At 35.2% G+C, this 18,080-nt stretch overlaps 1 protein-coding gene across 1 annotated transcript in view; it reads right to left on the bottom strand.

Moving 5' to 3' along the window:
* Positions 1–17,850, bottom strand: part of LOC104891363 (protein trichome birefringence-like 42) — a 37,745-nt gene extending 19,895 nt beyond the window's left edge. Inside the window, exon 1 of the mRNA XM_019248759.3 lies at positions 17,500–17,850. Coding sequence (XP_019104304.3) covers positions 17,500–17,813 — 314 coding nt within the window. The 5' untranslated portion in view covers positions 17,814–17,850. The remainder of the gene's footprint in view (positions 1–17,499) is intronic.
* Positions 17,851–18,080: the final 230 nt, after the last annotated feature.

Below are 18,080 nucleotides of genomic sequence, written 5' to 3'. Positions count from 1 at the left end.
TGTTAATAAAATATAAAAAATAAATTACTTATCAATATAATGTATTTGGTTTAGTGTAGCTTTAATACTTGATTTTTATTAAACGTATATCTTCTTTATTTTTGGAGAAATAATAAGATTGTAGTAGATCAAGGTATGAGTTTCTTTCCATCATCTAGTATACATTATGAATTTGAAACTTTGTATTGATTGTATATGTTCTTTTTGGAATGATGAGCATCAAAGAAAGACATTGCCACGTGGTTATTCTACCCGTTGATAATTATAATAATAAAACTAGTTTTTGGGTTTAGAACTTCAAGTGATGCTCATTAGACAATCATGCTACATGAATAATGGTTATGACTTTATTGGCAAGGTCGCCAGCTAAATCATAATTTTTTATTATATAATATTTTCGATATCTTAACTTTTCGTACATTGTCACTTATTATATACTCCATCCGTTCCATTAAAAGATTATCACTTTCCTTTTTGGTGCGTTTCACAAAAAATTACTCATTTTATTTCTATGTCCGACATGATTCCTGTTATGATAGACGTGAGAAAGAACAAATATCAAATGTAAAATAAAGAGAAATCGCACACATATTTAACGTAGTTCACCAAAGGAGTGTTGGCTTTGTCCACAGACAGACAAAGAGAGAGAGAGAGTTTTATTGATGTGGAGGAATTCCAGAATTACAGATGTGTTTATGACGTAATCGCAAATTAACAAAATAGGTTTAATAACACTAATATAACACTATTCAGAATTGCCTATGCGTCCCGCAAAACCGTGAACCACGGTGAGGACCACGAGGCGCGGTAACGGTCGCAAGTCGTGGTATGCTTGCGGCATTATGTCGCGAGTTGAGGCATCCTGATGTGACTCGCCCTTTTGAAGATAACTCGATTCAAGGTACTTCGCTACAAATCTCCACATTGACTTGAATCCTTCCACAACGAACTAAGTAACTAGATAATAGATGCATTGAACACAACACCCAAATTCCCCCTGCAATCAGATTTGCCTCGAAAGACAACAAACCAGATTTGTCCCGTAAGGACATCAGATTAGCCCCTAAGGGCTTCAAACTTTCCCTCAAAGCGCAATCAACAATCACAAACATTGAGCAAGTTCAAACAATGTTGAAACTTACTTTACGAAACTGGCTTAGTGAATGTATTAACAGGATTATCAGCTGTACCTACCTTCTTCACCTTAACCATTGTCTCACTCCTCAAAAAATGATATCTCACATCAATGTGTTTATTCCTCTCATGATGGATTTGATCCTTGGCTAAGAATATTGCACTCAAACTGTTACAATACACAGTAGCCTGATCGTGATGTAAACACAAATCACTAACTAACCCTTTTAACCATATTCCCTCTTTAGCAGCTTCTGTCAACGCCATGGACTCTACTCCAGTAGTAGACAAAGTAATTGTAGCCTGTAAAGTTGCCTTCCAACTAACAACAGAACCACCAAGAGTAAATACATAACCAGTCATAAACCTTCTACAATCAACATCTCCAGCATAATTAGAATCAGAATAACCAGTGCTGAACACCGAGTATCATTCCCATAATGAGACTAACATCATACGTAAATCTAAGGTAACGAAAAATCCTCTTTCATAGCTTGGCAGCTCCTTCGAGGTTGCCCCATGAACCTCTTAACAACACTAACATCATCTGCAAGATCCATTCTAGTGCAGACCATATCATGCATCAAACTTCCAACTGCACTAGCATATGAGACTCGAGACATAATCCTTCTCAGGATCATACTAGGGTTATATATGGGTTTAGCTAATGACATGCCAAACCTTGACAATATTTTCTAAATATAACCTTTATGTGACAAGAAAAGCTTTCTTTGATCTCTTTCCATATAAATCCCCATCCCCAAAATGTTTTTGCAGTACCCAAATCCTTCATCTCAAACTCATCACTAAAAAGACCCTTCAACTTCTGAATATCAGACTTGGACTCTGCGGTTATGAGCATATCATCTACATATAGGACAAGATAAATCATTAATCCATCATCCAACTTGTGGTGATACGCACAACAATCATACAGACTCCTATTGTAGCCCAAGTGAATCATATAGTTATCAAATCTTTTGTACCACTGCCTAAGAGACTGCTTTAGCCCATACAAGGACTTCTTTAATATGCAAACATAGTCTTCTTTTTCAGGCAGTTGAAACCCATATTGTTGAGTCATATAAATCTCCTCTTCTAACTCCCCATGTAAGACAGTTATTTTCACATTTAGTTGCTCAAGTCTGATGTGCATTATTGTTAATAAGACCCTCATGGAAGTGTGTCTGACCACTGGTGAGAAAATCTCATTATAATTAACTCCTTCCCTTTGCGTGAACTCTCTTGCAACAACTTAAGCTTTATACTTGGCCCCCTTAGAAGGTGAGGTCCCTTCCTTCTTCTTAAAAACCCATTTGCCTGTGACAATGTTTCTCTCCTTAGGACGCTTGACTAGCTCCCAAGTTTGATTTTTATCTAGAGACTCCATCTCATCTCCCATTGCAGCAAGCCATTGAGCAGATTCACTACCTGAAACAGCTTCTTTATGGGTGGATGGCTCATGATTGTCCATCTCCACCTCTTCAGCAACCTCCAGTACATAAGCAATCGTATCCTCAAAATCATACCTCATTGGAGGTCCCACACCAACTCTTCTAGCCCTATCAAGGGCTATGCTAGGTCGATGTGCTTTCAGATGAAGCTGATTGATGACTGAAAGATTCACTCTCACTATGATCAAGTGACTTGTAGCTCCACCCGATTATCGATCAACATCGCTACTAATCGACACCACAGTGGACTTCAGAGTAGATGTTAAACATAGAATTTTCATCAAATATTACACTTCTACTCAGTATAACTTGACTCTCAGAAGGTGACCAGATTCTATAGCCCTCAACTTCACTCCCAAAGCCCACAAATACACCCTTCTTAGGTTTAGGTTCTAATTTACCCTCACTTACCTAATATTAAACAGTATAACCTAAAACTCTCAACAAAAAGTAATTTGTAGGTTTACCGGACCACACCTCATAAGTGTTTTATAATTAATACCTGTGTGATCTCCACGGTTGATCAGTTAGCAAGATGTACTTACAACTTCTGCCTAATATCTTCTAGTTAACCCAACATTAGAGAGAATGCACCTCGCTCTCTCCACCAGTGTCTAATTCATGTGTTCTGCTACCCCATTATGTTTTGGAGTATCCTTGATAGTATGATGGCGAACAATCCCTTCATTTTTGCACAACTCATTAAACTAAGACCAACAAAATTCCCGACCATTATCAGTTTGCAACATTTTGATCTTCCTTCCAGCTTGATTTTCCATCAAAGCCTTCCACTGCTTGAAATTCTTGAAAGCCCCAGTTTTATGCTTCATCATAATTATCCAAGTCATTCTTGAATAATCATCGATCATCGACATAAAATACCTCTGACCTTTAATAAATTCAGCTCCGAAAGGACCCCAACAATCAGAATGGATATAATCATGTGTGCCTCTTTGTCCTATGAACAACCTTTGAAAACGTGTTGCGATGAAGCTTCCCAAGCATATAATGCTCACAGAACTCTAGATCCTGCACCTTGTGCCCACATAGAAGATCCCTTTTCGACATGATTTGCATCCCCTTTTCACACATATGTCCAAGACTCATATGCCAGAACTTGGTCATATCATCCTTGTGAATCTCATATGCTACAGCAGTAGCGGAACCTGTCACAGTAGAACCTTGAAGAAAATACAAGGTACCATTTCTAATCCCTTTCATAACCACCTTCGAACCTTTGCAGATACTCATAACTCCACCCTCACCTTGAAAACTGAAACCCTTACTAGAAGAGTCAAAGATATCAGATTCTTTTTCATCAGTGGAACATGCCTAACTTCGTTCAAGGTGCAGAATGTACCATCATGAGTCCTCAACCTGATGGAGCCTATTCCAACTACTTTGCTGGTAGTACTGTTGGCCATAAAACATTACCCCCATCTATCTACTCAAAAGTTGATAAGCACTCCATGCATGGACTAATATGATACGATGCCCTAGAGTCAACAACCCACACATTCCTATAATGTGACTAGTTATTAGCAACTAGGGCCAGATCTTCTTCAGAGTTATCATCAGTTTCTGCTAGACCAGCAGAACCTTCATTCTTTTCTTGTTGCTTCATTTTCTTAGGACATTCATTGTTCTAATGCCATTTCTCCTTACACTAATTACATACATCGTTAGTTTTCGGACCCTTACAATTCGAATTTTTATACTTCGATTTCGTTTTAGCAGATTTTCCTTGTCCCTTACCCCTAGTAACAACTAATCCCAATGTCTGATTTTCTGTACTAGAACCAGATGCCTGATGATGAACCTCTCTAATATGAAGAGCAAATCTTACTTCTTCTAGTGAAAGATAATCTTTCCCAACAATAAAAGAATCCACAAAATGCTCATACGATAAAGGTAAAGATACTAACATAATTAAAGAAGCATTCTCATCATCAACTTTAACATCAATATTACGAAGATCTAGTACGATAGTATTGAATTTTTCTATATGGTCTCTCGGAGACGTACCTTCCTGCCTACGCAGGCTGAACAAACTTTGGTTCAAGAGCAACTTATTGGTTAGAGATTTCGTCATGCATAGACTATCTAACTTCAACCACAGACCGGCGGCGATTTCCTCCTTTGAGGCTTCAGTGATTATGTCGTCAGCAAGACACGACATCATCGTTCAATGTGTCTTTTCCTCCGGAACATCCATCTCATCGGTGACTGAATCTGTTCACTTCTTGGCCAACGGTCCCCACAATCCGTAGTTGCTTCAGTAAAGCCCGCATCTTGATTTGCCACAGACTAAAACTATTTCTCCAAGTGAATTTATCAAATTTCACATTCATTCCAGACATCTTTCTCAAACAGATCGAAAACAAAGCTCTTGATACCAATGTATTATGACAGACATAAGAATGAACAAATATCTAATGCAAAACAAAGAGAAATCACACATAGATTTAATGTGGTTCACTAATATAACACGATTCAGAATCGCCAACGCGTCCCATAAAATCGTGAGGCGCGGTAACGGCCGCGAGTCGTGGTATGCTTGCGGCATTGTGCCGCGAGCTGAGGCATCCTGTCGTGGCTGGCCGTTTTGAAGATAACCCGATTTAAGGCACTTCGCTACAATCCCCACCTTCAATTTTAACTTTATTATTCACATCTCCTTACTTTGTAATTGTTTCTCTCTCCTCAACATACCTTTTCACTTTCTCTTTTTAAGATCTCCCCAATTATATTGGTTCTTATGAAAAGAGGAGTGTCAATTTTTTAGAAATGGAGGGAGTAGGTTTTTCAAGAGAATGCTTTAACCATGGATACAGGAACCTATATATATTAGTGTGAAATTTTTTAATTACATATACTGAAAAATGTGATGAAAACTTAAAACTAAGGACTCATTCAGGACCCAATTGGGACCCGTGGATTCGCTAGACCCAGCAGATCTGGTCTGAAAAATCTAGACCCAACGGATCTGGAGTGGGTCTGGGTATGTGAAAAATAAACGGGTTTGGGTCTAGACGGACCCGCCCCATTGCCATCCCTAGGTACAAGCACTATTAGTTTGTTGGGTAATAATAATAAAGATGTCATTTATGTTATAAAACTTGCTTCACCACCTGTCCACCCCCACCCACCACTGCACCTCCTCCCAACTTCTACTCGCTTTAAATACTTACAAATCTCTATTATACTCCCTCCGTTTTGTTTTAATCTACGCACTTATACTTTTCACGCATGCCAATGCAAAACTTTGAGGACATATATCTTTACTTTTGTATTTGTATAATTATAAAAAGCACATATTAATAAAATACATGTTATGGTGAATCTAACAAGATCCCACATCACAATTTTTTCATCCGTATATAAATGACAAATGATGGTCAAAGTGAAATTTGTGAATAGTGTAAAATATCAAAGTGTAACAATTAAAATGAAACGGAGAGAGTATAAGCCAAGGGGGGAGCAATGGTGTCCACCTTTGAATTTACATATTCACCCCTCCATAACATAAAAGTTAAATCCATTACTCACACAAACTTACCAAATAAAATTCAACCAAAATCTCTCATTACATAAACAACTCATATACAAAATTAATCACATAAACTTGTCAATACAAAAGATTCAATCAAATTGAATTTAGATCCAATCAACTAAAATAATTCGTAATCAATAACTTACCCAAAATTAATACCATAGACAATAAAAAAAATATGACATTTCTCATTACATAAACAACTCATATACAAAATTAATCACAAATACAAACTTAGATATATAATTTTATCATTTATAGTTACTTTAAAATGTTTTTAGATACTATTTGTAAGTATTTAAATACTTCTTGCTCACCAAATGAAGGTGAATATAGTTACGTACTTTCATAATTTTATTTTTCATTTCTTTTTATATCGAGTAATAGTTATGCCTAAAATGTCACCACACGCATAACGTGCAGAAAAAGCTAGTTTTTTTTAAAGTAAGAGGAACTGTCTAGCTAGGAGGGGAGGAATGGGAATCCCTTATTGCAAAGAGTGAGACTCGATCACAATATATCTCTGCCTTCAAATCTGATGCCAACACCACAAGGCTATCACCTGCTGCTCTTAAATACTTACAAGTAAGCTTGTTACAAGCTCACCAGAGTCCAAACCCTTTGATTTCGCTAAAACAAGGGTTTCAAACTTTCAACCTACAATTAAGCTCATCCACATAAGACGAAGCGTCGACGTTTCAGAATAGAACCGGAGTGAGACTATATATGCTCGCCAAAGAAGAGTGATTCTGACAATTTCAGAAAGACTTCGTGAGTTCGTGACCGCTGGACCAATCCTACACTTGGTATCAGAGCCACATTATCGTTTCAATATCAATACCTCAAAATGTCGACCAACTTTGTTCAATCACAAGTACCTCAATTGTTCAAAGACCAATATGAAGATTGGTGTATCAAAATGAAAGCTTTGTTTGGCTCCCAGGATTTATGGGATGTTGTGAGTGATGGTTTCGAAAAACCATATGATGAAACAAAGACTTCTTTAACCAAAGCACAAAAAGAAGATTTGAAGGAAAATAAGAAAAAAGACGAAAAGGCATTATTTTTTTATCTATGTTGGTTTAGATCGTGAAACATTTGTAAAGATTTCAAATGCAACCACAAGCAAAGAAGCTTGGGACGCACTTGCGACAATATTTAAAGGTGTCGAGAGGGTTAGGAAAATCCGTTTACAAGCCCTGCGAGGTGAATTTGAAGAAATAAAAATGACAGAGACTGAGTCTATTTCTGATTATTTTTCTCGGCTTCTCACGAATGTGACACAACAAAACAAAATGGTGAAAAGATAGAAGATAAAAAAATTGTTGAAAAAGTCTACGATCGTGTAATAAAAAATTCAATCATGTATTACCAGCAATTGAAGAATCAAAGGATATTGATACATTATCAATAGAAGAACTCATGGGATCACTTCAAGTGCACGAACAACGAATTCAGAAGATGATGGACCAGCTGTAATAAATCAAGCACTTGAATCAAGATTCCAATCAAATGAACAAAGAGGGGGAAACCAACGAGGAAATTTCCGAGGACGAGGAGGTAGAGGTCGTGGTAACTACCAACCTCGCAATCAAAATAATGAGAGAAGTTTTGGCCGTGGAAGAGGGTCTAATAGAGGAGGAAGAATTTTCAATGAACGTGGTAAGACAAAAGACATTCAATGCTATAATTGTCAAAAATATGGACATTATGCATCTGAATGTGGAGCAAGCAAAAGATCAGGGAAATCATTTAATTTCGCTGAATCATCAAAAACAATGAGGAAGTCCTGCATTGTTACTAGCACATGAAATGGCTAGTAATCAACAAGACATGTGGTTTTTCGATTCTGGTGCGAGTAACCACATGTGTGGTAGAAGATAATATTTTATCGACCTTGATGAGAAGGTACAAGGAATGTAAGTTTGGGAGATTCATCCAAGCTACAAGTTAAAGGTAAAGGAAAATAAGAATATTTCATAGCAATGGAAATGAAGAATACATTTCCAATGTTTATTATGTGCCTAATATGAAAAGAATATCCTAGTATTGGGCAACTGCTTGAAAAAGGATATATTGTTCACATGGAAGGTAATATTCTTCTACTCAAAGATAAAAGTCGAAGACTTATTGCTCAATAAAAAATGGCGAAGAATCGCATGTTTCCGCTGCAACTTAACACGAAGTACAAAAGTGTTATTATGGTGCTAAAGATATGATCATGGAAATGGCATAAACGTTTTGGGCATTTATATTTCAATGGCCTAAAACTTTTGCAATGAAGAATATGGTGCATGGTTGCCTAAAATTGAAGATCCTAAACAAGTTTGTGAGATATGCACGGCAGGAAAACAAGCTAGACTACCATTTCAGAAGGGATTATCATGGAGAGCGAAAGCACATTGCAATTGGTACACACAGATATATGTGGACCATTGGAACCGTATCTTTAGGAGGTAATCGTTATTTTATTACCTTCATAGATGATTATAGCAGGAAATTGTGGTGTATATGTTAAAGGAGAAATCAGCTGCATTTGATACATTTATGCAATTTAAAGCTCGGGTGGAGCTTGAAAGTGGGTATAAGTTGAAAACCCTAAGATCAGATCGAGGGGTGAATATAAATAAATTTATTCAAAAATTATTGCAAAGCGACTGGAATAGACAACAATTCACAGCCTCCTATACACCACAACAAAATGGAATTGCCGAGAGAAAGAATCGAACAATTCTAGACATGACATGAAGCATCCTGAAAGAAAGGGGATTGCCGACGAAGCAATTCTGGGCAGAAGTTGTTGCTTGGACAACTTATATTCTAAATCGTTGTCCTACGAAAAGTGTGAAAAATATGACTCCACAAGAAGCATGGAGTGGTGAAAAGCCAAATGTTGAACATTTGAGAGTATTTGGGTGCATTGCCTATGCTCAAATACCAGAAGCAACAAAGAAGTTAGATGATGTGGTGAAAAATGTATCTTTATTGGATACAGTTCACAATCCAAGGCTTATAAATTATATAATCCAATCACTGGAAAGTTGATTGAGAGTAGAGATGTAATATTCAGCGAACGAGAATCTTGGAAATGGGATGACCAAGAAAAAGAGAAAAAGAAAATTGTGTTTGAAGAGTATGTGATGTTACGGAGAAGATTTCTGAACAAACTCCACTGAACACTCCACAAAATAATAATGATTCATCATCACCATCAACTGAAGGATCGGATTCATCATCGAAAACACCTGTTAAGATGAGAAGCTTAAGGGACATCTATGAGAACACAACTGAAGTTGAAGAAGTAGATTTATTTTGTCTATATGCAGATCATGAACCGATCAATTTTGAAGAAGCTGTTAAAGAAAAAGAATGGCTATTTGCCATGAAAGAGGAGATCCAATTAATAGAGAAGAATGATACGTGGGAGCTCTAATACCAAGTGTAGGAGTTACACAATTTACGAATTGCTAACTCAAATAAAAATAATAATAATAGGAGTATACAAAGGAGCGAGATATATGGTTTACAACCCGTAATGTAAAAACAAACTTCTTTGGAATATATATAACTTTAGAAAATAAAACTCCTTTTAACTCCCTAATCTTTCTCTTTCTTTCTTTTCTTCTGCTTCTGCCTTACAAGTTACAATGAAAAACAATTCTACATTTATAGGTTCTATTTTCTATAAAAGTAGTGGATAGAAATCATTCTTAATGTTATTCTCACAAAACTACGGTAAATTCTAATATAAGAAATGTAATAATAGCAATTGTGAACCACAAACATTAATTTTAGAATCGCTATTATTACATTTCTTATATTAGAATTTACTGTAGTTTTGTGAGAATAACATTAAGAATGATTTCTATCCACTACTTTTTTAGAAAATAGAACCTATAAATGTAGAATTGTTTTTCATTGTAACTTGTAAGACAGAAGCAGAAGAAAAGACAGAAAGAGAAAGATTAGGGAGTTAAAAAGGAGTTTTATTTTCTAAAGTTATATATATTCAAAAGAAGTTTGTTTTTACATTACAGGTTGTAACCCATATATCTCGCTCCTTTGTATACTCCTATTATTATTATTTGAGTTAGCAATTCGTAAATTGTGTAACTCCTACACTTGGTATTAGAGCCACGTTATCGTTTCAATATCAATACCTCAAAATGTCGACCAACTTTGTTCAACCACAAGTACCTCAATTGTCCAAAGACCAATATGAAGATTGGTGTATCAAAATGAAAGCTTTGTCTGGCTCCCAGGATTTATGGGATGTTGTGAGTGATGGTTTCGAAAAACCATCTGATGAAACAAAGACTTCTTCAACCAAAGAACAAAAGAAGATTTGAAGGAAAATAAGAAAAAAGATCAAAAGGCATTATTTTTGATCTATGCTGGTTTAGATCGTGAAACATTTGTAAAGATTTCAAATGCAACCACAAGCAAAGAAGCTTGGGACACACTTGCGATAATATTTAAAGGTGTCGAGAGAGGGTTAGGAAAATCCGTTTACAAGCCCTGCGAGGTGAATCTGAAGAAATAAAAATGACAGAGACTGAGTCTATTTCTGATTATTTTTCTCGGCTTCTCACGAATGTGACACAACAAAAACAAAATGGTGAAAAATAGAAGATAAAAAAATTATTGAAAAAGTTCTACGATCGTGTAATAAAAAATTCAATCATGTATTACCAGCAATTGAAGAATCAAAGGATATTGATACATAATCAATAGAAGAACTCATGGGATCAATTCAAGTGCACGAACAACGAATTCAGAAGAATGATGGACCAGCTGTAATAGATCAAGCACTTGAATCAAGATTCCAATCAAATGAACAAAGAGGTGGAAACCGACGAGGAAATTTCTGAGGACGAGGAGGTAGAGGTCGTGGTAACTACCAACCTCGCAACCAAAATAAGAGAGAAGTTTTGGCCGTGGAAGAGGGTCAAATAGAGGAGGAAGAATTTCCAATGAACGTGGTAAGACAAAAGACATTCAATGCTATAATTGTCAAAAATATGGACATTATGCATCTGAATGTTGGAGCAAGCAAAAGGATCAGGGAAATCATTTAAATTTCGCTGAATCATCCAAAAACAATAGGAAAGTCCTGCATCGTTACTAGCACATGAAGCGGCTAGTAATCAACACGACATGTGGTTTTTTGATTCTGGTGCGAGTAACCACATGTGTGGTAGAAGAGAATATTTTATCGACCTTGATGAGAAGGTACAAGGAAATGTAAGTTTGGGCGATTCATCCAAGATACAAGTTAAAGGTAAAGGAAAAATAAGAATATTTCATAAGAATGGAAATGAAGAATACATTTCCAATGTTTAATATGTGTCTAATATGAAAAGTAATATCCTGAGTATTGGGCAACTGCTTGAAAAAGGATATATTGTTCACATGGAGGGTAATATTCTTCTACTCAAAGATAAAAGTGGAAGACTTATTGCTCAATCAAAAATGGCGAAGAATCGCATGTTTCCGCTGCAACTTAACACTGAAGTACAAAAGTGTTATTATGGTGCTACAGAGGATAATGAATCATGGAAATGGCATAAACGTTTTGGGCATTTACATTTCAATGGCCTAAAACTTTTGCAATCGAAGAATATGGTGCATGGATTGCCTAAAATTGAAGATCCTAAACAAGTTTGTGAGATATGCACGGCAAGAAAACAAGCTAGACTACCATTTCAGAAGGGATTATCATGGAGAGCGAAAGCACTATTGCAATTGGTACACACAGATATATGTGGACCATTGGAACCGGTATCTTTAGGAGGTAATCGTTATTTTATTACCTTCATAGATGATTATAGTAGGAAATTGTGGGTGTATCTGTTAAAGGAGGAATTAGCTGCATTTGATACATTTATGCAATTTAAAGCTCGGGTGGAGATTGAAAGTGGGTATAAGTTGAAAACCCTAAGATCAGATCGAGGGGGTGAATATAAATCAAATTTATTCAAAAATTATTGCAAAGCGACTTTAATACAACAACAATTCACACCCTCCTATACACCACAACAAAATGGAATTGCCGAGAGAAAGAATCGAACAATTCTAGACATGATACGAAGCATCTTGAAAGAAAGAGGATTGCCGAAGCAATTCTGGGCAGAAGTTGTTGCTTAGACAAATTATATTCTAAATCGTTGTCCTACGAAAAGTGTGAAAAATATGACTCCACAAGAAGCATGAAGTGGTGAAAAGCCAAATGTTGAACATTTGAGAGTATTTGGGTGCATTACCCATGCTCAAATACCAGAAGCAAACAGAAAGAAGTTAGATGATCATGGTGAAAAATGTACCTTTACTGGATACAGTTCACAATCCAAGGCTTATAAATTATATAATCCAATCACTGGAAAGTTGATTGAGAGTAGAGATGTAATATTCAGCGAAGGAGAATCTTGGAAATGGGATGACCAAGAAAAAGAGAAAAAGAAAATTGTGTTTGAAGAGTATGATGATGTTACGGAGAAGATTCATGAACAAACTTCCACCGAACACTCCACGAAATAATAATGATTCATCATCACCATCAACCAAAGGATCGGATTCATCATCGAAAACACCTGTTAAGATGAAAAGCTTAAGGGACATCTATGAGAACACAACTGAAGTTGAAGAAGTAGATTTATTTTGTCTATATGCAGATCATGAACCGGTCAATTTTGAAGAAGCTGTTAAAGAAAAAGAATGGATATTTGCCATGAAAGAGGAGATCCAATCAATAGAGAAGATTGATACGTGGGAGCTCGCTACATTACCAAAGGGCCAGAAGGCTATTGGTGTAAAATGGGTTTATAAAATCAAAAGAGGTGCTGATGGAAGCATTGAGAGATACAAGGCAAGACTTGTAGCAAAAGGTTACAAGCAAAAATATGGAGTTGATTATGATGAAGTATTTGCTCCCGTAGCTCGTTTAGATACCGTGAGATTGTTGATTTCACTTGCAGCACATCATAAATGGAAGATATACTAGCTTGATGTTAAATCTGCATTCCCAAATGGCATTCTCAAAGAAGAAGTCTATGTAGCACAACCAGAAGGTTTTATTATCAAGGGACAAGATGATAAAGTGCTTCATTTGAAAAAGGCACTTTATGGTTTAAAACAAGCTCCTCGTGCTTGGAATGCACACATTGTTGGATATTTGATACAAAACGGTTTTACTAAATGCCCGTATGAACATGCAGTTTACATGAAGATAAATTGTGATGATATTCTTATAGTAAGCCTATATGTTGATGATCTACTATTCACTAGTAACAATGAAAGAATGTTTGAAGATTTCAGAAGAGCCATGTTCAAAGAATTTGAAATGACTGACTATGGGCTGATGAATTACTTTCTTGGGATAGAAGTCCAACAAAGTGAAGATGGAATTTTTATTTCACAAAAGAAATATGCAAAAGAAATTCTTGAAAAGTTCAAAATGGCCTCATGCAAACTTATGAGCACTCCTGTCGCAACAGGGTTAAAGATGACAAAAGATGGAGAAGGAAAATTGATCAATCCAACTTTATACAAGAGTCTAGTTGGAAGCCTAAGATACCTAACTATCACAAGGCCAGATATTGTATACGGAGTTGGGCTTGTGAGTAGATATATGGAAACACCGAAAGAGTCACATTGGTGCACTGCAAAGAGAATAGTAAGGTATATTAAAGGTACCTTAGATTACGGGATGTTTTATTCTCATGGAAATGAAACAACATTATATGGCTATTCAGATAGTGACTGGGCCGGTGATCAAGATGAAAGAAAAAGTACAAGCAGATATGCATTCTATCTAGGTTCAACTGCTTTTACATGGAGTTCGAAAAAACAACCGGTTGTCGCATTGTCAAGCTGTGAAGCAGAATACATAGCAGCTTCATCTGCAGTCTGTGAAGCAATATGGTTAAGAAATCTATTGCAAGAACTTGGTCATGTTCAAGAAGAATCTACGACAATATATATAGACAATGTGTCCGCGATAAAATTGCTAAAAATCCAGTTCAACATGGGAAAAGTAAACATATGGATACTCGATATCATTTCTTACGAGATCAACTCAAGCAAGGAACAATTGAGCTCAAGTATTGTAATACTACTGAGCAAGTTGCGGATATTTTTAGAAAGCCCCTATCTCTAGACACATTCAAAAGGTTGAGAGAAATGCTCGGTATGAAAATTAAAGTTTGAGGGGGTGTGTTGTGAACCACAAACATTAATTTTAGAATTACTATTATTACATTTCTTATATTAGAATTTACTGTAGTTTTGTGAGAATAACATTAAGAATGATTTCCATCCACTACTGATTTAGAAAATAGAACCTATAAATGTAGAATTGTTTTTCATTGTAACTTGTAAGGCAGAAGCAGAAGAAAAGAAAGAAAGAGAAAGATTAGGGAGTTAAAAGGATTTTTATTTTCTAAAGTTATATATATTCAAAAGAAGTTTGTTTTTACATTACGGGTTGTAACCCATATATCTCGCTCATTTGTATACTCCTATTATCATTATTATTTGAGTTAGCAATTCGTAAATTGTGTAACTCCTACATCAACGAAGTAGAGAAGAACCGCACACGATTTCAACTGGAAAACGACGCCATATGGGCGAATTTTGCAGTATTTCAAAATCGAACTTTTGACAACACTAGAGTTTAAGGTGTTGTGAAATGTGAAGGGCAGGGCAAAGCTTGACGATGAAAATAGGGCAGTGAGGAGTTTTCCACAACTGGATATTTCTAGTTAACTCAACGATCTCCTCTGCTGCAGAGATACAAGATCAACGAAATCAACTCGAGAATCTCAATCTCACCAGCTTTCACCATCAATTCGACAATCGAACTATGTATACAACTTTCTTTATTTTTCAGTTGATTTGATGTTTGTTTTTTCTTTTTATTTTCCAAGTTCAATTTTGTGTTATGTTACTTTGAGAATATTTATACTACACCTGTGTGTACCATGCTCATGGTACACCTAAGATTTCTCCAAATGAGCAAAATAAGCGAATGAGCAAAATAAACAAATGAGCAAATAAATCTACTCATTTAAGAAAATGAGCAAACTCTTTTATTACAAAATAAGCAAAATGAGTAAATGAGTGAATGAGCAAAATGTCTATATGAACAAATTTGGTATCAAATGAGCACCTGAAGTTCTAATTTATTATAAAAATACCCCTGGGTGTACCATGCTCATGATACACCTGGGTGTACTATGAGTGAACTCTGTTACTATCTTTGATCATCTTTTCAAATGTGAATGCGTTTTGTGGTGGTTCAAGTTTTTTACGTGGGAGGGAGGAGAGAGAGAATGTCAAAACCGATAGAGAAGCAGCATGAAGGAAAGAGAGGGGGAAGACAATGTATTCGATTTCACACGTGTGAAGGTCTTGTTATACCATAAGCTACGATGTAAGAGTTACGTCTAAAACTTTGTGTATGTTCAAACATCAGTATCATTTTGAAATTCAAATAAAAAAAAAATCAAAGCACTAATGATTTTTTGAAAGATATTTAACATTTATATATAAGCCTTAAGCCCTAGGGGCGGGGCAGGTGGGGCGCACGTCCAGGGCCTATAATTCTTAAATCTATTTCAGTACTTAACTCAGCATTAGATTGCAATTGCAATTATCTAGTTTGACAAAGATAATAGATGTTTGTTTCTCTGGGAATGTTGAGCTTGTGTGATTTTAGTTATTCAAGATATTGCAAATATTTTATTTTGGTTTCTTTCCTTTTCTTTTCCATTAGTTCTAGTTTGGCAAAAATGTTCTCCGTCCTTTGTTAGTTACTTTCTTCTTCTTTTTTATTTTCTTTTTACAATAACTCAAACTTGCTTCTTGATTTTCATTTCTGCCACCATATTATATTATTCTATTAATTAGTATGATTTTATATCTTATATACCTTAAAATTGTAAATTATTAAAAAAATAATTTATACAATCTAAAGCCTATACTTAGATTCTAGTATTTTTCATAGGTGTCTGGTGATAAAATGTATTCTATATTTCGATATTTCAAAATAATTCGTCCAGTTATTAGTTTATCTAGCTTAATACGAGCTACTCCATTTGTCCCGTAGTAGTCTAAACACTTTTGTTTTTTGTTTGTTCCATTTCTCTTTTAAACACTTTTATTTTTGATATGATCCCACTATTATTCCTTAAATTACTTTTAAATAGATAGTACCATTTCAAAAAAAGGAGTATAAATAAAGCCCGTGTTTAATTGTTTATCAAGAAACACATATTAATGATTGTTTAAATTTACCAAAAACATGGAAAACCATAATTTATATTTAATTGATCATAATTACCTTATTAATCCTACTACATATGCATTTATGTATTGAACCATTACAAGATGATTCAAAATTCTGGCAGAGACATAAGAGTGTATTGGAAAAGGGAGAATAATAGGAGTATGGGGTGAAAGGTGAGGATGAGGGATATAAAAGAAATGTATATGTATATATAGAGCGAACACTAATTTAAATACTGAGAAATAGTTATATAATAAAATCACCCACTACATAGGTTTATATTAATAAATACTGAGAAATAATATTTAGCAAAAAGAAAAATCAAATTGTCTTTTAAATTATTTTTGTAATATAACGTAACTAACTATTTCTTCTCCTAATTCCTAGCACAAAAAATCAAGGAAAAAAAATCAATGAATGAGGGATATACACAAATCACACCAATTTTTAGAATTTTAGATTTGACATCTTCCATTTCCATTTCTGAATACATTTATGTTTCCGACTGGGTAGTAGGTGCTACTCAGGCTCCGTTTGGTAGGACGTAAAACATTTTCTTAGAAAATCGTTTTGCTCTATTTTCAATTTTACATTGGTCGGTTTGCAAAGGAGTGTAAAACTATTTTTCTTTGGAGTAAAATTGCTCTTCCAATGATGGAAACCTATTTTCCTTTCCAAATCAAGGAATAATTTTCCTTCATATTCTTTATCTCTCTTGTACACTCATCTCACAACCTCCATACTTTCCCTTTCATCTTCCTTTCATGTCATCATTTTTCTTACATGGTATAAACAACGGAAAACTTACTTTGGAATAGCGTTTTCCAATGTAAATTGTTTTCCATGAAAATCATTTTACACTGAAAATATTTTACACCCAATCAAACGAAACCTTAGTCTCACCAACCCTTACACTAAACGTAGACATGTTGTCCAATTTATGTGACTTATATCTCTTAAATACTACTAAACAGTGATATCAATATGATCTAATACACTACTAACAATATAAGAGATTAAGAGCTTCGAGTGAATTGAAAAAATAAATGAAGGACAAGAAGAGAAGTTATTACCTGTGAAGATCACAATGATTAGGTTGCCATCTATACTTAAGATAATCTATATCAGGCCTTCCATTCTTCTGGCAATCAAATCCTCCTCCAATAAAAGGACAATTTCTTGCATCATAAAGAGGGTATGATGTATCATAAACCCAACTTCCTTGGAAGATATCACAGCCGTCAATCATTCCTTTTTTTACTTTGTCATTTATGCGCCGTTCCACACTGGATAACTCCTTACACCTGCCATTTGTTACGATGAGTACTAAATTTGCCACTACAAAAAGAAGAAAAGAAAAACTATGTGAAATGAAGTTGTTCTTCATTTTGTTTGTTTGAGAGAAAGAAGGGGCTAGGAGTATGAATTTATAGGGGTAGGTGAGCAAAGTGTATCTGTATAACTGTATGTGTAAATAATTTTTGTTTGGTGTGTGAAAATAAAGACATTGGTTTAGATGAAAAATATATACATGAAAGGAAGCAAATTATGATAAGTTTTGTTGGGTTGTATTAGATAACATTGTATATAAAATGATAGAATAGTCTTTTACTAGTTGTAGATCTGTCTTGTAAATCTTATATATATTGAATGT

Source organism: Beta vulgaris, chromosome 4 (assembly GCF_026745355.1).
Source record: "Beta vulgaris subsp. vulgaris cultivar EL10 chromosome 4, EL10.2, whole genome shotgun sequence".
Classification (NCBI taxonomy): Eukaryota; Viridiplantae; Streptophyta; class Magnoliopsida; order Caryophyllales; family Amaranthaceae; genus Beta; species Beta vulgaris.
The sequence above is the reverse complement of the archived record's forward strand: the minus strand, read 5'-3'. Positions and strand labels throughout refer to the sequence as shown.